At 38.9% G+C, this 22,920-nt stretch overlaps 1 protein-coding gene across 1 annotated transcript in view; it reads right to left on the bottom strand.

Annotated features, from left to right (window-relative positions):
• The window catches only part of LOC139718759 (MAM and LDL-receptor class A domain-containing protein 1-like), a 109,342-nt gene that overhangs the window by 23,814 nt on the left and 62,608 nt on the right, over nucleotides 1-22,920 (bottom strand). Inside the window, exons 61-83 of the mRNA XM_071630223.1 lie at nucleotides 22,399-22,539; nucleotides 21,774-21,902; nucleotides 20,791-20,921; nucleotides 20,005-20,134; nucleotides 19,218-19,367; nucleotides 18,199-18,446; nucleotides 17,454-17,544; nucleotides 16,563-16,703; nucleotides 15,132-15,388; nucleotides 13,773-14,022; nucleotides 12,997-13,262; nucleotides 12,262-12,466; nucleotides 11,137-11,274; nucleotides 10,211-10,336; nucleotides 8,097-8,227; nucleotides 6,786-6,870; nucleotides 5,777-5,896; nucleotides 4,690-4,836; nucleotides 3,859-4,130; nucleotides 2,474-2,729; nucleotides 1,576-1,804; nucleotides 851-1,022; nucleotides 153-255 (exon numbers count right to left, since the gene is read on the bottom strand). Coding sequence (XP_071486324.1) covers nucleotides 153-255; nucleotides 851-1,022; nucleotides 1,576-1,804; nucleotides 2,474-2,729; nucleotides 3,859-4,130; nucleotides 4,690-4,836; nucleotides 5,777-5,896; nucleotides 6,786-6,870; nucleotides 8,097-8,227; nucleotides 10,211-10,336; nucleotides 11,137-11,274; nucleotides 12,262-12,466; nucleotides 12,997-13,262; nucleotides 13,773-14,022; nucleotides 15,132-15,388; nucleotides 16,563-16,703; nucleotides 17,454-17,544; nucleotides 18,199-18,446; nucleotides 19,218-19,367; nucleotides 20,005-20,134; nucleotides 20,791-20,921; nucleotides 21,774-21,902; nucleotides 22,399-22,539 — 3,918 coding nt within the window. The remainder of the gene's footprint in view (nucleotides 1-152; nucleotides 256-850; nucleotides 1,023-1,575; nucleotides 1,805-2,473; nucleotides 2,730-3,858; nucleotides 4,131-4,689; nucleotides 4,837-5,776; nucleotides 5,897-6,785; nucleotides 6,871-8,096; nucleotides 8,228-10,210; nucleotides 10,337-11,136; nucleotides 11,275-12,261; nucleotides 12,467-12,996; nucleotides 13,263-13,772; nucleotides 14,023-15,131; nucleotides 15,389-16,562; nucleotides 16,704-17,453; nucleotides 17,545-18,198; nucleotides 18,447-19,217; nucleotides 19,368-20,004; nucleotides 20,135-20,790; nucleotides 20,922-21,773; nucleotides 21,903-22,398; nucleotides 22,540-22,920) is intronic.

Genomic DNA, 22,920 nt, shown 5'->3' on the forward strand with positions numbered 1-22,920 from the left:
TATAACATGCAGAAAGCAATTAAAAAGAATGTTGAAAAGAAAGATTAGGAAAGGAAATGTGGTAAAGTAAAAACTCAAGCTAAGCATAGAGACCTCAACCAGAGAAAATTAAAAATCTTAGGAAAGAAACGAAAGAGGTTTTGTTGCGTTACCATCAGTGTCCGCACAGTTGACAAAGGTGATATCATCCAGTGCTATATCAGTGGTCTGGGAACTATCATCAAAGCCTACACCAGGAGATGCTTCAAAACGAATCTAGAAAATGAAAGATTAGTCTTGTCAGAAGGCTTTCACACTGAAAATGAGTGTAATAAAAAAAAAAAATAATGAATTCATCCAATTTAAATCCATTCATGAAAAATCTAAAGAGAGAAAACAAAACAAACACCAAAGAATCTACTGTAAAAGCTGGACCATAAATTTAGCATGTGACAATATCGCAAACGGACAGGCATTAGTGCACTAACGATAGCCTGTGTCAAAATTGTGAAAACAGCATCTCACGAAGATGTCTGTGACCTCATTCGTGAAAATACCTGTACACAAAAATAATTACAGCTTTCACAATATCTCAAGTGAAGACTCTTAATTAAGCTACAATTGAATACATGTATCTTTAGCACTTTATCAGCGATCTACTGTATCATGAAACCAAGTACCATCATGATGGCCTTCTTATATGAACATCACTTTTAACACTGCCAATGCCATCCCTGCCACCATGTCTGCAGTGGCTGCAACAATTTAACCTGTCAATCACAAGAACCGGGGTGGCATGTTTTATCCCCATGAGGAATCACAACATTTTAGGGTCAGAGGGTTAAGATGGCAACACAATACCCCAACTCACATAATACTGGCCAGCATTGCGAGGTCCCACAGCCAGAGTGCCCTGATTCCACTGGTTGCCATGGTCACCAGACTCCACCCACGACCCATCCAACAGGTTGTTGTCGTACACAGCGGCTGTGAGGGTGCCAGCCTGCCCCCCTCGCATGTGGTAGTAGAAGGACAGTTCACACCTACAGTGAGTATTAGGGGTGATAAAAAGTCATGGCATATACTGTATTATAACATACCCTATGGCTGGACTGTCCACCAATGACATATGGGGGTATCATAGCCAAATACCCATCAGCACCACAATAAGCCTTCTCATCACAGTTTAATTGCAGAGGGCACGGAGAGTTAATCCTTTACAACATATCATCTGTTATCATCGATATCAGCATCTTTCTCCTCACGGCAAATTTTGTCCTCTATCATAATTTCTATGAACAAATTCAACAAAAGCAACTGATTAGTATTTACAAGCACTGCTATTAGTTGCTCCATCATATTTCAAACTCCTTTGTTACGGACTGAAGCTTTCCTTCCTTCATTTACTAAAATACAGCTTTGTGTTGTCTACTTGCTTATACATCACTGCATTTACGTAACTATGTGGCTAGTTCCTATGTTTAGAATTGTATTTTGATGATTTTGTTATTGTTTCATCCAGAAATATGTACTTCATTTGGTTGCATCATGAAATATGACGAAAAAACTCAATTTTATCTTGTACTCTGCTCTCACCTTTGTCCAGTCCTGCCGAGCTGGGGTGGACTTATCAGCAGTGCGCTCACACCAAAGGTTCCTGACGCGCTGTCCACAAACATGTATGAGCCGGCAGCTGTTCCCAGCGTGTGGTCAGTAGAGGGCGCTTTCCCCACAGGGGCGTCACTGGCCGCCGTGCGATGCCACACGTAGAGACCATTGTCAAAACTTGTCCATCCACACGTGTCGCTCTCAAAGTCACAAGCGCCTGTGGAAAGATAAGAAAGCTGAGATAACTTAAGTAGTCAGGTTAACTCACTCCATCCCACTATTTATGTCAGTATCAGCCATTTGCAGTCATCAAAAATTTTGTTACAAGGCTTCTTAGAATCCTATGTAACTTTATTATACCTGACCTTTTCCATGGTCACTCACCTGACCAGAGTGCCACATTCATGTTTTCACTTCATTTGCATAAGGTTTGTACCTTTATAGGATCTTGCTGGATTTGATGCACAACTGATTCCAGTGATAAAATCATTTGCCTAAGTTCCCATTTTGATTGAAGATCAATTACAAACTTATTTGCTCAAGTCAACTTCTGTTAATGATTTTTTTTTTCAATAGATATCACACTGGAGGACGAGAACTTGGCACTGAGTGGGAACTTACAAGTAGGCAAATTGGAAATTACGACTCAATAACAGTTCATAGAAAAACGGAAAGGAGGAATAGATAAAAAACTTGAACATTACCAAAACCAAAAATGTACTTCATATCACTTTTTGGGCACAAGAATCTCCCTCTCATATTCTTTGTGGTTGATGTCTCTGTCATTGTAAAAGCAGAAGGTCATCCAGGCTGCTTATCAACCCCCAACATTAAGGCCCTTCTGCTTCGTACATTGTAGGTCCCAAGTTGCACTCTTCCTGCTTACCACAGTTTGCTTCATCTTCAGCCAGGGGGCAGTCTGGTGAACTATCACATCTCATGTCTATGTCGATGCAGGAACCATCCTGGCACTGGTAGGAGTTGGGTGGGCAGGGAGGAAGGGTTGTCACGGCAACGGTAGGCATGGGCGTGGTCACTGATGGAAGAGGGGCTGACTGGAAGGTGCAGCCGCTGCTGAAGCTGGTGTCATCGATGGCAATGTCGCCACGGATATCGCTTCCACGAGTCGCCTCAACGATGACCTACGGAGGAAATTTGGGAGAAACACATTAAGCCTCCCTCAGAGTATGGGAATATCTTCACTTCCTGTACAGCTTCAACCGTTGAGGACGGACTGAATTTACTACAACACGCATTTCCCATAGATGCCTGCCTGAGTATACTTGGGATGAGTCTTCAACGGCTTAAAATGACATATTATGAAAATGCATACAAAGTTCTCACAAAACAGTGTTCGATATTACATGCTAAATTACTGAAATGAACAATACAGGCATTGTAAGAAAGTTTGATATGATACGCTATTCCCTGTATGATACTGCACAAGTCTGATACATGATGTAATTTGAGGTTGCCAATTCTTAAAAGTGGATTGATATTCATGGTGCATGAGTATTACTTGAATCTGTGAATGGAACAGATTTAGGTACTGTTACAGAAACACACAATTTGTAAGCAGCAATTTTGGCACACTCCTGTCTATCGCTGTGATTCTCATCTGCAAATTTCAATGACTTGCTATGAAATTTTCTTTCAAATCCCAACTCAAAAAGAATTACGCAAACAAAATATATGAGATGATGGTTTTGCCCAGTGGCGTGATATGGAGTAAAAGGTTTGGTAAACTTATGGCTCTCTCCACGTACATGCATACATTACATTTTCAGGTTCTTACATTAAACACAAACTAAATTTTCTACATATGTCAAGGGTTAATCTAGAGACCAACTTTCAGAATTTCCTACGTACAACCTCTACATGTATATCATTTGCCTGCATTTGGCTTGTGAGGAAATTAACTTGTCTTGGCAGCTACAAGTGAACTTCATTTTGGTTTATTAAGGTTCTATCGTTCACAGTCATGTACATACAAAACACTGTAATAATACATAACATATATTTCAGACAGGTATATGTAGCATGGTTATAAGGTGAACTTGGTATAAATTTACTTAAAAAACTGTTGGGCTTGTGATAACTTTGACTACAATTGTATTCTAAACTTTTTGAAACTGAAATGGAAGACACTTAGGGCAAGGCAGGTACAAATTTGTAAGAGTTCTTTGTCAAAATAATGCTGTAGATGGAAATGAATGGTATGAGACAACTCAAGCATACAGAGGCGGGATTAGAAAAGTATGTTTGGCTAACCTGGAAAGGATTACGATTGGTGAGCACAATGTCTGCCCTCTCGTAAAAATCTCCAATCTCTCCGACCCGTTGCCATAGCAACGTTAGGGGACCATTGATGATTTCTCGGGTGTAGATGGACAACGAGTTGATGTCCTCACCATACATGTGGTAATAGAAGCGGAACTCACATGTGGTAGCGGCAGACTGGGGGATGGGTTGGAGGATGGGGCTACCAAGACGTGCACGGTCGCCATGGTTACCGTTGGATGTCTCCAGGTAGAGGTAGGTCCCTTTAAATAAATAAATAATAGTGAACTTTTTATCAATATTACTATTAATATGATGAATATAATAATAATAATAATAATAATAATAATAATAATGATAATAATAATAATAATAATAATAATAATAATAATAACAATAATAATAATAATAATAATAATAATAATAATAATAATAATAATAATAATAACAATAATAATAATAATAATTGCATTTATAATATCAATAATAACAGTCATGAAAGACACAATTACCAATTCTATCATTATCATTAACCATATTATCATTATTAACCATTACTACTACTCACACTACTTTTACTGCTACTACTACTACTACTACATGCAAGACTGTATGTGAATTTCTACCGCATATACAGTTTGTACAATGTACATATTGTACACACAGAATCATGATTCCTCCCACAATCACCATTAACTTCATCAGGATCACTTTTATCATACTCTGTAAAACTGTTTATTATGAGAACCATCATTGCTATTCAAAGTTTGTAAGTCATTGTTAGGAGCATCTTCTTGTGCACCCATCTAGGCATCACCCTACCGGTCTCCAGCCCCGTGGTGTGGTCTCTGGTAGGACCGGTCCAGGAGGAGGGGGAGATCCCAGCAAACCGGTACCAGTCCAGCTCATCATTGGTCAGCTGCTCCCAGCCGCAGATACCAGCCTCAAAGTCACACTGTTCATACAGCTCTGTGGACAGAAGGACGGATGTCAGTAAATTAAAATAAAGGGATTGTATAGTTTTGGTTGAGACCTGACTTCAGGTTTCAAACATTTTTTTGGTTGAGAAAATGAGAAACCTCTTATAAAATATGAAAAGCTTGTAACTCCAAAAGGAATTCAACTCTTACATGTATTTGGTTTTGAAACAACAGAGATATCCAATAAAGAGCAATCCTAATAAAAGGTGGGACCCAACTTTATTAAGATTTTTTTTTGTTTTACTTTGTTTTAGGATGTCTCAGCCATTCCAAAACTGACTTTCATCTGATAAAATTTGAATTCCTCGTAGAATGGTATGATCTGTATCATTTCATAAATGGTTTCTTGGTTTCTTGCAAAAAGATAAAAGCCCATCTTCATCTCCACCAATACTATACTATCCCTTTAATATGTGTTTTCATGCATAGGCAATACTACACCTATAGAAGCTACCCTAGTAAAACGATTACTGTAAAACAAGGGATATTTGTATGCATTTTAATTTCACAAATTTCGCAAGCGCCGAGATTCGCAAAATTAAAATGCATGCAAAAGTTCTTGTCTACACTATATGCATTGAATGCCAGTGGCAATTTGCGAAAATTTAATGCTGCAAAAAAGGCCGTTGGCTCCAAGTCGCGAAAATGTCATGCCTCGAAGGTATCATGTTTTACAGTAACATATCATTCTAAAATGTTTATCTTGACAATGTTGAAATCTCCTTTTGTTTACTGAATTTCACTTTGTGTATACAGTACCTGTGAAGGCAATGCTAAATCTATAGAATCTACACCAGCAAAACGATACCATATTATTCTTACAATCACTGTCCTGACAATATCAACATCTCCTTTGATTGAATAAATTCCACTTTGCCAAATCGCAATAAAGCAAACATTAACAAATCATATGTACACAGATTTCTCACCACAGTCAGTTTCATCTGAGTTGTCGCCGCAGTCATCGCTGAGATCACAGATCCGAGACGCATCGATGCAAACCTGGTTGGCACACTCAAACTGTGAGGAGCTACAGGGTGCAGAGGGGGCTGTATAACACGAATAAATAATATCAGACTTATTTTCAGGCACTCCATTGATTCTGAATTGATTGCTTTAAAGTGACAAATTTATCTTCATCAAAAGGCATGGGCCATACTTTTGGACATTTTGAAATACATGCTGGAAGGAGGTAACACAAAGTAACAGAGTAGACTGTGCAGTCACGCAAATGTGACCCTGCATCAAAAAAAAAAAAAAGTCGCCAGACATGGATTTTTAGTTAAGGGCAGATTCTGAAAGAGCAGCCTCTGAGCTTTAAAATGATGTATAACTCAATACAAATGGACTCTCCTAACCTATCTAAATATTGGCATGAAAGCACACACTCTGAAAAACTGTGTACTGAGAAAAGATGCTCTCAAGTATAGTGTCTTTATTCAAGCACTTAATCTTACCAAGCCGTGCTCTGTGCAATGAACAGGACAAAACAGGATGTAGAACTCCATAGCAACAACACTGAAGGGATTATCAGATTCAGCTGAAATTGAGCACGCTCTGTTGACACATTCCATCCATGCCTAACACCAACTTTCAAAGCAGTAGCATCAATCTTTCAAAAGGTGTTACAGTTCAGAGTGAAGAGTTTGTAAATTTTTTTTTAAAGAAATGTAAAATACATAACTAATCAAAATCTTCTACAAAAACATGTTTAAAAAAACATACAATTTCCCATTTGTTATATGCTCCCAACATAAGGATATTGAAGAAGCAGAATTGCTCTGTAAGAGTATATGTAAAACTCGAGACTGACTGTGTTGACCCATTTCACCTATTTTGAGTCCTCACGTAAAAATTGGTGTGTGCAACTTTTTGTTGGATTTGTGATGTGAGGTCACAAATTATGCAAGAATAGGAAAAATAACTGTGCACACAAACCTGGGTAGCCACAGCCACTGAAGGTGATGTCATCGACTGCAATATCACCCAATACATCAAAGGAGCGAATAGCATCAAGATGAATCTGAGATCAAGATAAAGAGAAAGATACGGTCACGCAGGATTTCTTTTTACACATATACTGAGTCATGCAGGATCACTGTATGTATGCACACAGCACTAAGTAATCTATAGTAGATGTGAATACACTTCATACATATACTGTAAAACGAGGAATGTTCGCATGCATTTTAATTTCGCGAGAGCCAAGATTCTCGAAATTAAAATGCACGCGATAAGTTCATACCTACATGTACACTATATGCATTGAATGCCAGTGGCAATTCGCAAAAATTTCATGCCACAAAAAAGCATGTCGGCTCCAATTTGCAAAAATTTCATGCTGCGAATATATCGTGTTTTACAGCACATGTATATGGCAACATTGCACTAGTTGACAGTGTGAAAATGTAAATTCATTACAACAGATTTGAATGTGTTAAAATGATACTTCTGTCCTGAATATAAATTGTGACTGACTAGCTAAATTTAACATCCACTAGTGTGCCCTTTCCAAATTGGACCTACAACGCAGTCACATGTTAGTCAGTGCAATCAGGTGCACCAATACCTCAGTGCAACAAAAAGGTCATGATGACACTAGGGATTAGAGGGTCGGTAATCTCTGGTCACTGAGAGTTCATTTACAAGACATTGTTGCTAATCAGTGAGTAAAGCACAGTAAGGGTGGTTCATGTGTGAATCATATGTGGATATGTGGAAAATGTGTGGATCATGTGTGAATCATGTGTAAATCATGTAAAAATCACGCTGGGATCATGTGTGGATCATGTGAATAAATAGTTATCATGCCAGCTATGGATCTCTATTGAATGTGTTTAACTGCCACATTATCATCATCTGAGTGGATTTGTTTAAACTTACATTTTGTACATTAGAGCAAGGTTTTGTGAGGAGCATGCTGGTTCACACATGTATTGCGATTCATGGCTTTTCCCTGATGATCAAGTAAAAAGCTTTGCAACTCGCCCCTCCCACCGAAAAACTTGGAATTTAGTTGGTTATCATCCAGCACTTGATGCTTTATTGGGTCTTCAAGTATTAGGAAAGCTTTACGGCTGTTTGCAGGTTTGCATACAAAAAGTGTGCATACAAATTGAATAGATGAGTGTTTTTTTTTAATGGTCTATACACTGACTGCTGATAAAAGTTTGGCAAGTTACTGCTGTGTGAACAGGGGGCACAGATGGTGTAGGTGAATTGATCCAGAGAAGTGATTCTTAGTAGTACCCTGAACATTCCTTTCACACGGCCGACACCCAGGTCGACTCTGTTCCACTGGTTGCCCATGTCTTCAGCTAGGTAGATTAGCAACGTCTTGGAGAGACCAGATCTCAGGTATACACCAAGACTTCCAATGTCTGCGCAGAAAAGAAATATTGTGCCATGAATTTTCAAACTTTCATGTAAAAAAAAAATAAATAAGTAGAGGAAGAGCAAATGTGACCCGCTACAACAAAATGATCCTAAAGTCGGGCGCGGTCGATTATTTGAAAATTGCATGACATAATTCCCTAATCTTTCTGCTTTGAATTGATATATAACACATCTTATAAAAATAATCGGCTGCGGAGATATCGATGTTTAAAAGAGAGCATGTCGAGACGTCTGGGAAATCACTGTTTCGAGAAAAGCGCCCTAAAAGTTTTCCTTTTGACGCAATCGCGATCAAGGGACACGCAAGTCAGTTTTCAGCTCCGGACAATAGAAGGTATTAAAGCCCTAGCAACCCCCGAAAAGTTCATTCAAGCACAGCGTCGGCGGTCTCCTCACCGACCAATCAGTGACCAGGATGTGAGAAACGGCTGAGCATAGAGCACCCCGCCTGCACGCACCAGTCGACTGGGCAGTGTGCGAGCTTCACGCTTCGGTTAGCAGCAAGCAGCAAACTGAGCAATGAGATCACTCTTGTCGTTGTTAGGGGCGGAGCCTATCTGTGGCGCTCAATCCAAATTTTCAAACCAGTTTCTGCTTCGTTGAAACGCAAAAAAACATGGCTCAGAAAACGCTATTTTTTGGTCTTTCCTTTCATCATTTTGCTTCAAAATTTCGACAGATGATAGAAGACATGTCAGACTCCAATAATATGTCAAAATCAGAAAATTGTACGTTTTGAACAATTTTAATGCTCTGACTTCAAACTCGATTTTCACGGCTTCGACCGTGCGCGACTTTAGGACCTTTTTGTTGTAGCGGGTCACAAATATTTCACCCTGATAAGGACTACATGTAATTGCTAGCACAACTGATAGTGTCTATCACAACTGATAATTGTCTAAATCTTAATTTGATATAGCTGTTCAAAGGAAATAATGTTGACAGACGAGCAACATCTACACCTGTACAATAGGTTTTCTTAAACTCAGTTAAATGAGGGAATCTTCCATGGGTGAAAGCTGACTTCTGTTTTCGTTGGATTGAGGATCATGTATGCTAGCAGCTCTACGTTGCACATCATGTTTAATTCCTTCAGTACTTTTCCCCTCATTCTAAACTATCTAGATTAGCTGTGCACGAGGTTGCCTTTGTCAGTGTAAGTTCCTGCTGGTCTTGTCTGCTAAGACAGCAATCTCATCATTTTATAAGCTAATACTAATGTTAAAACAGTGAGATGTAATACATGATTAACAGTCACTTTCCCCAGCCTCTTTGAATTTCATTGCTTGATTTCATCATGCAGTTGTTGTTTTTGTCATCTCCTAGCAATAAAACAGGGCAGAGATAAAAAAAGACACATGAGTGGCTTCATAAGAAGACCACCACAGAGTTTAGTGGAGGAGTGCGATCTGCATCAGACATAGCCTTTTGTCAAGTCTCTCTTGCTATACGGTGAAGAGAGCCCAGCCAAGTGGGGTTGCGCGAGGGCCTTTTGAGATCTGCTCCGCATCCTTTTGTCAGCCCTTTGAATTACCAAATTTTGCTCCCCGATTTCGGGAGCAAAAGTTGACCAATCAGCGTGCCAGTCTGCTTGAGCCCGATATGTATACCATGTATGCACGCCACAGACCTCCACAGGTGGTCAGTGATGACTGCAAACAGCCAGACAACGCAGTGGATATGGGGAGCATGCCATTCCATTGGTCGACAGGAACCCATTAATATGACTATTCAGTAGGGTTCCTGTGGTCATGAATGATGATGTGTGAAGCAGATCTCAACAGGCCCTCGCGTTGCTGCGCTCAGCTAGGCTCGCTTCTCTTGCCCATTATAGCCATCTTACAGCGAGAGAGTCTTGGCAAAAGGCTACCCTAGACAGTGAGTCAGACTCAAGTCAAAGGGCGTAAATACTCAACTTTGAGTGATAAATGTCATTAAAACCAAAACAACAACAACAACAACCAGACCTGTGCCATAGAGATGAACCCACAGCTGTAGGAAGCAAGACGGACTGGAGTCATGGAGGTATGGTGAAACGAGGATAGCTTTACTGTAGCCTGATCCTGTACTGGAATCCACATACAGGTAGTGCCCTGTGGGGGTTCAAACAAATGCAAACAAAATGCACAAGAGGTTGTACATGTAGGTACAATGTGTATTGACACAATTTCAAGGACATTATACAATTTTACATTACCTTCATACAAACTGTATATACACATTTTGATCTCTTGCAATTGTGACATTGTCATACAGCAGACTTCATTAAGACACTATTTTTCAAAATATATGCAAGTTTTATATTGTACTACTTTCTTGTGTTTACATGGGAGACAGGAATCAATTGAATCAGTTTGAAGGGATGCAGGTCTGTAGATGATTATCATTTTGGTGGAAAAGCCTTGGAGATGCATTAGGAAAACATCTTCATGGGAATCCTGTATGACAGAAATACAATGTAAGTGGACTGTTGGAAAAAAAACCCATCAGACTTTTATTGTGTGAAACAGCCAGTACTCAGTTGTAACCTTTCCACGTTCAAATTTGTAAGATGACATCTACACTGGGTCTAGGCAATTATCCCCTGGGCAATTACCCTGGACTCTTCCCCTGATCCCAACCCTAATCTTAATCCTAACCCTAACCCAAACTCTGAACCCTAACCCTAACCCAAACCCTAATCTTTACTCTAACCTTATCACTAATCAGCATTTATCCAGGGGTAAATTGCCCTCTGGGAGGCAATTGCCCTGATACGTCTAAGCCAGTTTAGAGAATGACACTGAAGAACTCGCACACGAAACATCTAGACTCTAGGACATATCACTGCAATTGAGAGAGGACCATTTCATATGCAAATTATGAATACACACAAAAAAATAAGCAATCGTACCCAGTGACGTTCCTAGGGTGTGGTCATAGCTAGGACCGGTGTTGTCAGTAGGCGTGGCTCCCATACCCATCATCCATTGGAAGCCCCCATCACTGGAGTCTGTATAGTTACACCAGCCTCCTTCAAAGTCACATGATCCTAAAGCAACATAGTGGCAAACAAAACAAGCATTGACTACACATGACAAACACATTTGGACATACCTTTGGACATGGCATTTCATGTCCGTTGGATGTTTTTACACAGAGGTGTTATTTGACATATCAAATCTTTTGGGGAAGTTTGTCTGAAGTGGTCAACTAATCATTCTGCACAGAAAGAGGCAAAATTCTACATCACTCTGATGAACATCTGGGGGGTGTTTCATTAATTTAGTCAGCGCTGACAAGTTGTGAGTCTCTGACAATTTCAGCAAAATCTGTGGATTTGATTGGCTGAGAAGCTCTGGTCACTGACTGTTACCATGGTGATTGTCAGAGACTGACAATTTGTCAGGGCTGACAACTTTCATGAAACGGTCCCCAGATAATATCAGTTGTGGAGGAATCACAATCTTTGCAGTCATTTCAAGTCAGACTGAGTGTAAGATAGGACTCTCAGGACCTATGGATAAAATCATGATATGGGTGGTTATAAATATTTTTTTTTCCAGAAATAAAAAGCAGCAACACAAAACAGTATATAACTTAAATGAAAGGTATAGGTGAATGACACAGTCGTGACAGTTCTTTACATTTGATCATCTAGAAAAGCAGCTAATCTCATAAGTTTCCTGTTGAACATTGCTCCACCAAATACACTGTATAATGACATTTGCCTCAGAATATTAACAAATTCAGAATAAGTTTTGTTCAGGGTGATAATGAATACATGCAATGTCTATTATATGTTCCATTTTCTATAATCTACAGAGTACAAGATTCCATATGAATTAATAACTGAATATTTTTTTCCCCTTGCTAATCATAACCAATTATAATGAACATAAGAGGCAGGCATTCACTGATATTCAATGACTTCTCTTAACAAAGTTATCTTTTTATAAATTAGACATAATACAATACAATTAGGCAATACTCCAAAACACAGAGAGTATCCTGTTTGAATCCCCTGGGACCTTCCTACCACAATTGAGCTCATCACTGCCGTCTCCACAGTCATCCTGGAAGTTACAAACTTGGGTCCTGTCCGTCAGACAGCCTCCATTATTGCAGTAGAACTGGCAGGGCGGGGTCGGTGTCGGGGAGGCACAGGCTCCCTGGTAGAGGACTATGTCATCCAGACCAATGTCACTCTGGGATGGTGTCCCGACCACGCCCTCAAAGATGATCTAGAATATTCACAGACATAGGGTGTGTATACTTATCATTAGTAAAACCAATAATAAAAACAAAATAGACAGAATACAAACCAATGAACAATAATATGTGAGAAGAAAAGAAGTGGAAGTCATACAAAGCCCCAAAAATCAGACACAAATACGATATAATGCCAAAATATACAAATCAGTCATATTACCTGGCAAGAACAGCGATAGAAATACATGCAAACAGTTGAATGTCGTGAGAACCTGTAATCTTGATCTTTTCCTATTTGTGTAGATATACCGCTGTACATTTAGTTTCTTCGCAACCTGTTATGATTGGTCTATCACTCATTAGTAGATACATGCAATGCTCGAAATTACTACTGTTTTAAAAGTGCACTAGTTAATTGCCTTTGTTCAAGTTAAATCAATGCATACCCCATCTTATCTCTCTACACAGTTCTTTCTACAGGAAACAACAGTTGCCTTACACTAGTGATATATCATCCAAGGACAATTTGTCAATTAAGGGTTAAAGTTCACTCATTTCATACTTCATAGTTACTGCCATCACTAGTCACTGTCACTAGGGCGTGGTTCCACTGGTCCCCTTGGCTACCAGACATTGTCGAGATAGGGGTCCAGTTGTCGGGTGTGGCTGCACTGCGCACCATGGTTGTCAGGGATCCTGCCCCCTGACCATTCAGATGGAACCAGAAGGACAGGCACCTGTCACCGGAGTCCATGATTGCTTCCGACATCAGCCAGGCCGCATCGCCAGAGGAACGGGGAGAGGAGGAGTCCAGGACCATGTAAAAACCTACATGTTGGGCAAAATATTTAGCATTTTGAGGCACCATGTCCAAAGATGGAAAATTCATACAGCACTTAAAGTGCAAACTAAGGAGTTGATTTTACCATAATTTCTCTAACACAGACCTGAATCAAGCATGCAAAACATAGCAATTGTGACACCGTAACCTAACTTTATTGTAAGAACTTGATTAATAGCTAATGCAGCTAGTTTTACATCTTCCGCTGTTTTTTTTTAATTGCTACTTTGCAAAACAAAGGCTTGAACGTAAAAACCAAACTGATGATGATGATGATGTTGATTTTAATCTATACTGCTTATAGTAACTGACTGTATGACATTTCACATCAATGGAAAAATTGCACTATCAGAGAGAGTAAAGCGATTCTCTCACTCTTCACACAGCTGTCAAACTAGTGAGATTCATGACAAGAATCACATTTAAATATACATTATGATCCATCCCTAATGATCTCGTATTCCTGCATCAATTCTTTTTGACCTCTTGACCTTTACCTAGCGATGTTCCACGGGTGTGGTCCATAGAAGGTCCAGTGGTCGCTTGGCTGGGCCCCTGGAGTCGCAGCCAGTCAAATTGGTCCGTATCCCCATTATGCCCAATGTTCCAGTCAGAGGGGATGTTTACATAGGAGCAGGTGTCTGCTTCAAAGTCACATGATGCTACAGGAGCACAGGTGTCCTTGTTGAGGTCGATGTCGTCCAGGGCTAGGACGCCATCTTGATTGAGTGTGGCTTCAAATACAATCTGTGATGAACCAGAAAGACCAAAACATTGTCATACCATGATACCTTGACATCCGGCATTGTTCTTGCTAAGGATAACAAATTTTTCTGATGAGATGAACATGATTCTCGAAGTAATTGTAATCATACCACAGTTGACTTTGTGACAGAACTCAGCTGAGTGCTTCATTCTAACCATTCAATATGACTGACTACTGCTCAAATTTTCTCATATGAGTATTGAAAGAAAAAACTGTGTATTTTCAGATAATTCAAGACATTCATTGCACATGCAATTTTGGAAACATTTGAACAAATATTGCAGTGTCAAGAAAACAAAAACTGCACACCGACATATGCAAATATAGCACTTGATCTACAAAGTATATGTGACCATGCACCTCAAAACGAACATAAAGTCGCACACACTGATTTTGTGTATGGACTGAAAATAAGTGAAATGGGTCAACCTAGCCGAACTTGACTTTTTCATATTTTCTGAAAGAGCGGATCTTCTTTTACATTATGCTAAAATTTGGTATCATAAAACGGGCAGGAAAGTGTGTTTTTTAGCAGTTTATCTCGAACATTTTTTATAGAATAGTGTGAGTAAGTGTGTCTTTAGAATCCCTTTTTCATTTCTGAAAAAAACATTGTCCACACTCTTCATTTTCAACTCTAATAACTTTTGAAAGGATAGTGCTACTGCTTTGGAAGTTGGCATCAATTATGAACAGAATGTGTTAATGAGGCGTGCTTAATTTCAGTTTAATCTGATAATCCCTTTATTGTTGTTACTCTGGTGGTTTACTTCCTGTTTTTTGACCCATTCATCGCACAGCCAACACGGTTTGGTAAAGATTAAGCGCTTGAATAGACACTGTACTTCAGAGCCTCTTTTCTCAGTTCACAATTTTCCTGAGTTTGTGCTTTCTTTCCAATATTTAGATAGATTAGGAGAGTCCATTTGATTTGAATTATACATCATTTTAAAGCTTAAAGTCTGCTCTTTCAGAATATGGTCTTAACTAAAAATTCATGTCTGGCGACTTTTTGTTTGTTTTGAGGTGCAGGGTCACATACAAATGTATGTACTTTGTAGCAGCTACACGTAGGCCAACATTAACTTACTGTGTAATCAAGAGGACTGGAAAACGAGGCCTCCATGACTGTCCACATATTCCCCATAAGAGGGAGCCCTCCGTCAACCAGAGTCAGCACGGGGGATCCCCCAACATTCACCGTGACCCTGAGGTCCGGGGGGCTGGGGCCGTCGCGGTAGACCCAGAACCTAGCACAGCGCTGGTAGGTGGCCTGGTAGACAGGGGAGATGAGCCTGACTTGGTTGCCAGGACTCTGCTGTAGGAAGCCTACAAACATGTAGTATCCTACAGGGAGAGAGAGGAGGTCGACACATGATGTAAGATCACCAATAAGTCTTGTGTTGCTTATAGGGGCTGTACAGTACTGGTTGAGGTGGGGATTCATGTTTTTTACATTCCAAAGTGAGGTAATGAGAAATCTCTTATGAAATATGAAAGAGCATGTAATTTTTTGAAGGATTCAACATTTATTTGATGAAAATTGGTTTTCAAATGGCTGAGATATCCAAAAAAGTGGTAATATTAATATAAGACTACAGGCCACAACTTTATTAGGATCTCTTTGTTTCACGTTGTTTTTGGATATCTCAGCCACTTCAAAACCGATTTTCATCAAATAAACTTTTGATACCCCTTAGAATTGCATGCTCTTTGACATCTCATAGAGTGGTTTCTGAATATCTCGCAAAACGTTAAAAGCTAAATCCTCACCTCGACCAGAACTGTACACACCCTTTAAAAGGTTTGCATGGTGAAGTAAATGAGGGAGAAAAGTTTGCGGGAACACCATGTGTACATACATACACATTGTCTGTTGAGAATGAGCAGGGTGTTCAGTTGTCTTAAACACTATGGGTCAAGTGGCAACCTAATGCCCTTATCATTCTCAAACGATGACATGGGGTTACTGCAAACCTTTCTCCTTCACCCATCTGTCTATCTGCGACATTAATGCACTTAGCATTTTGATCAAGCTTTAATGTATGCAAGGACTTTATAGTCAAAATCAATAATAAAATGAACTATGACGTAACTATAAAAAGCAAACAAACCAACAAATAACAGTCTCAAACAATAATCAAGTAACCCGCTGCTAGTTTCAAAGACAATTATGACACCCTATGTATTTGTCTTTTTGAGCAAAAAAAAAAAGAGAGGAAAATTATGACAATAATATGCCATGTAGCCTGTAAAGACACACATTCACAGGGTATCTATCAACACCTGACTTGTTTGTAAATTCATGATGATTCCTGCATTTAGCATTGCTAAACCGCATCTATTTCTATAACAAAGTTTTTATGGTGTCTAATAAATTATATTAAAAGGAATCCAGTTGGACTGACTACAGTGTATAATACAGTACATTGTACAAAAATGTTTGCCCACTGTGAGTATTTTAATGAGGCAATTTTAGAAAGAGTATTCAAGTATACTCTGTGGATAAAGAAAAGTTTACCGTAGGCAGTCTGGAATGTGTGATCATTGGACGGTCCATAGGGTGAGTTATACATCCCTCCATTGGCCAACGTCCAGTCACCGACGTCTGAAGGATCCTGCTGGAATCCACACAGATCTCCAGTCTCAAAGTCACAGAATGCTACAGAAAGAATGCATCAAATCCAATCATAACACTTATACAAATCACAGCTTGAGCTAAATTCTTGTGATAGAAGCTATAGAGATATTGAAACTGCTTTAATTTGATTTCTTTATCCATTCAGTAGTCCATGCAGGTCTGTGAATTTAAAAATAAGTTGTTGAATATCTCAGTACTTGCATTCAACATCTTAACGGGTTACTTTACATATTAGACTGATTACGGTGCATAACCTTATTTCACTGGTGCCTGCCTTTGCAATATTTGCTTTTTCATACACATGAAAAGCCTTGAGACAAATGGACTGACTGTTATTAATGCTCTTGTGAAAAAACTGTGTGCATGTAAACTGAGAACTTGAACTACCATTATTGTAAATTGACCTGACCTACATGTAACTGGCTTGACTTGAATGGAAATGAATTGAAATTTAAATGCAGTCAGGGCAGTCAGTGCAGTCAGGCAGTAGGTCCTGAATATCATAAAAGTGAGTGTAACACTGCCAATACTGTTACAATAAAATATGAACATATGAATATTTTTAACAGAGGGGATATTTCAAGATAGCAGCATCATTAGCAAGGTACAACCATTCATTTTACTCACTGATCAATTTTGTTGCACTTAGTTACAGAAACAACAAGGGGGAAACTCTTCTCATGAACCACAGAAATACATCAAATAACTAGAAGACATCACAATGATGAATCAATAGGTGACACAGTTTGCGCTGATAGATTTCTAACTCACTTGATGGTGGGCATTGACCACTGCTGAAAGCAATGTCATCCATGGCGATGTCACCTCTATCTCCATTACCAACAACTCCTTTGAATTTCACCTGTGCAGAGTGACAATCAAATCAACATTGAGGATGGTAATTACTATTTGCACTGCAAACATGGATTATTTCTAGACTTCAAGGAAAGGTGTATGACTTATCAAGCCATGTTTCTAGGAATGCACTGTTTATTGCATGATTGCTTTCTCACAAACATATTCAAAGGCATTATCAACATAAATATCTATACAAAATTATTGCACCTTGGAATGATACTGATGACAAAGGCAATGAAAGCATAATGAGATACAAAAACTATGTACTATCAAAGCAAATGAGCCTTTTTATGCCAATATTTATCAAAGAGAACCACATTCACGCAATTGTTTGAATGATATAAAGCAAATTCCCTTAGTAATGCCAGATATTACTGACTCACAGTATCACCTAAACCTGACTAGAAGTACATTACATTATGTACATTTGGAAGAAAACACCAATCCATTTTGTAGTTCATAACATTCTTGCTCATCAAGAAAACCCTTTAACCTTTTTTTCCATTCTCTCTACCATAAGAACACATCACAGCTTTTTTTCTTTCTCTCTAGCAAAGAACACACTTTCACTTTTGTGTCTCTCTGCTTAAAGGCTAATTGAATTAAATGTGGATTAATTCATAGATGATATAAAATCTTCATTTTTAGATCAACTTACAATGAATTCTCCAATGAGGTAAACCTGAGCCTGCTTCCAGTCACTTCCCTGGTTCCCATTCCGTGTCCACTCCACTACGTCCGGACCTCCAGTGTACTGGACCAAGACATCCAGTCTCCCGATGTCTGCTCCATACATGTGATACCACCAGGACATGCATCCTCCTTGGGTAGCTGCCATGGTAACCGACCACAGGGATGCGCTCTCACCACTGGAGTGGCCAGTTGCTTCCGTGTACACATAGGAACCTTCCAAAGCAGATAATGATGGAGACATTTTGATGCACAGAACTTTTCATGAGGCTTGTAGTTTATGTAGATACCATCAGCAGAAGTTGGCTCCAATTATTAACTTAATGTCACAATCATTTCCATGCAAGGACTTGGGATATTTTTAATGCATTTGTGCAATTTCTTCCAGCCTATTCTTGCTGATATGGGGAAGTCAAACACAAACCTTTAAATAAGGCAATAACCCATACAACTGGCATTATTAGCATTCTGCAAAATTCAACACTTAATTCATATTAACTTCTTTATTTTAGTACTAGTGGGTCCCCTAAGGGCTTCATTGAATAGATATTGTGCTAAAAATAAAACCACCAATAAATTGATGAAAAACTAAAATTCCACTTTTTGAAAAAGAGAACTAAGGAAACTTTCTGGTTAGGACCCTTTTGGTGGTTTTATGGGAAGTGGTCACATGATGACAGGGAATTTTGGGTCTTTAAACTCAATTTTCTAAATGTGCTGAAGGGGATCAGATTATTTCTAACCATCAGGGGCAACTGTTCCACCTAAGTCTTTTGCTATGCAGCTGCACACCTGTACCATGAGGAATTCCTTTAATAGTTGAAAGTCATTAAATCTTGTTTGTTTTCCCCAAAACTGTAATCAGACTCTTAACATTCATTCTGTGCCAGGGACTTTGGACAGTACATGTATGTCCAACACTAAGGGGTTTTCTGAGCAGATAAGCACTCAGAGCACAGAAAGGGTTATACAGACTTCTTAACCTACCACTGGAACTTCCAAGGGTGTGGTCAAATTGAGGACCAGTCCCAGAGGAAGGCGTGGCCTCTGATCTTCGCAGCCAATCAAAGTCATCAGAGCTGTCTTGGATGAAGTCACAGAGGTCAGCCTCAAATGTGCAAAGTGAAAGAACAGGAGCTGCAGTTCATGAGGAAAGAAAGGAGAAAAAAAGAATTAATCATAAAGATTGATTCATTGCAGTATACTCTTACATTTCTCATATACAATCAATCTTTGTAACAGTATATCTAAGTTTCAAACAATTCTGTTCAGTGATAAATCACTTTTACCAGCATTCCACACATCACCAATGCATGTCAATATACATTGGTACTGATTATAAGAACGATAACAAGTGAGGCATTAATAGATTTCCATCTCTGACCAAAACCTTATATCTATTGCTCAAATAAATGTATTTACAAAAAAAAACAAAATATGATGCAAGATTTGATGCCAGAGAACATTGAGCAAAATATGACCTCCTGATCTGAATGTTTTTACATTTTTTTTTTCCAGCCATGCCTGTATGATACATTCTTTGTTGAATGGACTGTAAGAAGGGCACATGTATTGTTCAATTGAAATGTACATGTAAATTGAGGGAACATTTCTTCTAAACCTCACACCTTTGATGGGGTGAATGCAGGTTTTTGAGAAATGAAAATTAATATGTAATCCTATCTCATAACATTCCTGATTATAAAACATTTGTCAATTTTCTCAACATCAAGACCAAGGAGAGAGAGAAAGAGACTGGTACACAAACACAAACCTGAGGTAGGTGTTGTAGTTGGGACTGGAGGTGCTGTGGTGAGCTGAGAACAGGGCACCAGCTCAATGTCTATGTCATCAATGGCTATATCCCCAAGAAAGTCAACAAGGAACACGGCCTCAATTTGAACCTTTCAAAGAAAGAACAAGAAAAACACATAAGTTTCCTGATCTTCAATGAGTAGACTCTTCAATATCATACAATGTATCAGTACTTTTTCTCTAACATACATAATGTAAGATCATGGCTACACATGTTGTTACACAGCCATGTTCTACAATTAAGCAGATTTTGTTAACTTTTATCATGGAAGACCAGCATGATTTGAAAAGAACACAGAAGTTGTAGATGGGCAATGAGTCTTGCTTATGAAATCATTAGGTAATCAAGTACACATTCTCAAAAATAAATGGTATGGTAACACTAATACAAAACATGGTCAATCTATAATGTTTTGAAAGAAGGCAATAGCAAGTAACACAATCTCTGCCTTGTCCAGTTCACCACGGTCATCTACACAGAACAGGTGTCATCTGACATTTGCAGTCAAACCTAGCCGCAAGCTCTGGAACGACACTGAATGACTTTGTATCCTTCACCCATTGAGCAAGTGTCTATGGTATATGCGTGTTGTAGCAAGATCAGCCCATCCTCAATGGGCTAATCTGTTTAGAATGTTGACATTTCACACTGAAGATGACACGAGAATGCTAGTAAAGCAGCTACTCATAACTTGATACATGTTGCACAACCATTCAAATGTCTCACGGCAAACTGATCTCTTACCCTGAACTCCACGACACTCGACATCTGGACCAGTCCACTCCACCACACGTTGCCTTGGTCACCACTCTTTGTCCATACTTGGGCCTGGCTGTTTGTATTGTCTGTTACATAGATGTTTAACTCACCAACACCTAGAGAGCAGAGTTACAAATGAACGCACAGTTGCAAAGGAGGGCAGCAAATAAAACAGCCAGTATTAATTCATGTGCAAACTTAAAAAACTCCCTCCATTATTTTGGTTGCAGAATCCTGGCAAAGCTTCCAAATAGATCAATTCTGGTTTGAGCCTTTACAGAGGATTCAAGTTACATGTTTCTTTCTGCAAAAGACGCAATTCAAAATTTGTTTCCAATTTTGTGCAATCTCAATGAAGTAAAACAGATTGATATAATCTTTGTCTAATATTACAAATGTGGTAATATTTTGGGTTGCAAATTTATGGCACACAAAAGACAATGTAATAATGTCTGATTAAAAAAAAAACCCAAGGACTTACATTGTAATGTGTTACCTATAACATATATTAAAGACGCATGTTGCTGTGCGATCTCAGAGCACATTCCATTCTGACATTACATGCTACAGATTCTTATCCATGAAGTATTAGCAGGCATGATGAGTGTTCTAGAAAGTGGAATGCTAACATGCTACTCTATAAACTTACAGTATGCTGGAGTTGTTGGGTGTCTAAGTAATGACAGCCATATTGCAGAAGCATTTTGTTAATCTGTCAGGAATTGTATGTGGTCACACTTCAAAAAACAAAATGGAAAGCATACTTATGGTTTGCTAATGTACTATCTTATGTGTTTCAATTAAAAACATACACACAACATTTCAAAACATGATACTTCCAATACCAGAATTCATCAATAGTCTTTTTGCAGATGTAAAACATAACTTTCTGAATATACAGTACATGACATAAACAGCACCACAGCTACAGTGAACAGGTCATAGTAATACTAGTCACAAGATCTCACCTGTACCATACATATGATACCAGAAGCTGAGGCAGGCTGCTGGGGCGGGGTCAAAGTGCTCACTGACCAAGATGGCGTTGTCTCCAGGGATCAGAGTGGTGTGAGATGTCTCAAAGTAGAGATAGAAACCTGACCAGCAGATGCACAGAACAAAATTCTTTATGACAAACATCAACTGGAAATGGTCAACTTGCAAACTGTGAAAGGGAGGACTTTAAACTCAAAAGGAAATTTCGAACTTTTAAATTTAAATGCTCCACTTTCTTTTTTGCGATGGTCCCATTCATTCAAACCTAAATTGCACAGACAGAGTATTTTCCATCATAACTCCTTCAGCTTTTATGTAAAAACCTGTATCACGTAATATGTATGGTGAGCTTAGATTTTACAGCTACCTTTGCACATGTGAACAGAAATAATCTCCTAATACAATGAACATGTACATTCTACATTAGGTGTGGGGAAAAAAACATTAACACAAATTAACCCAGATAAAGCTTTTTTTTTTTTCCTGTAACTGCAATATGAAAACAGCATTAATTGTGTCCAGTTTTCATGCCAGTGATACCCAAATTCCATGATGTTATGCCATTCAATATTGTTATATAAAACATGGTCCCCTCACCTGCACCAGTGCCTGTGGTGTGGTCCTGACTAGGACCTGTTCCTGAGCTGGGGGTGGACCCACTGGTCCGGAGCCAGTCCCACACGTCAGCAGTCAGCTCTTGGGACCAGCCGCAAAGACCAGTCTCAAAGTCACAAGCCCCTAGGGCACATCAACAGAGAAAATGTTAGCATGATATGGAGACAGAATTCACATTACAGGGATGATGCAGTTTCATTTGAAATGGGGCTTCAGGTTTCCAACATTTGTTTGATGATGGCTTTTCATATAAAGAGAAACCTCTTATGAAATATGGAAGAGCATATAATTCTAGCAGGAATTCAAGTTTATTTAATGAAAGTTTGTTTTGAAATGGCTGAGATTTCCAAAACAAAGCAATCCTAATAAAAGGTGGGTTGCTTTGTTTCACTTTGATTTTGGCTATATCAGCCATTTCAAAACCAAATTTCATCAAGTAAACTTTGAATTCCTCTTAGAATTGTATGCTTTTTAACATTGCATAAGGTGGTTTCTAAGTATTTT

The sequence above is a fragment of the Diadema antillarum genome, unplaced genomic scaffold (assembly GCF_040938485.1).
Source record: "Diadema antillarum isolate AM-2024a unplaced genomic scaffold, OU_Dant_1.0 scf00000099, whole genome shotgun sequence".
In the NCBI taxonomy this organism is placed as follows: domain Eukaryota; kingdom Metazoa; phylum Echinodermata; class Echinoidea; order Diadematoida; family Diadematidae; genus Diadema; species Diadema antillarum.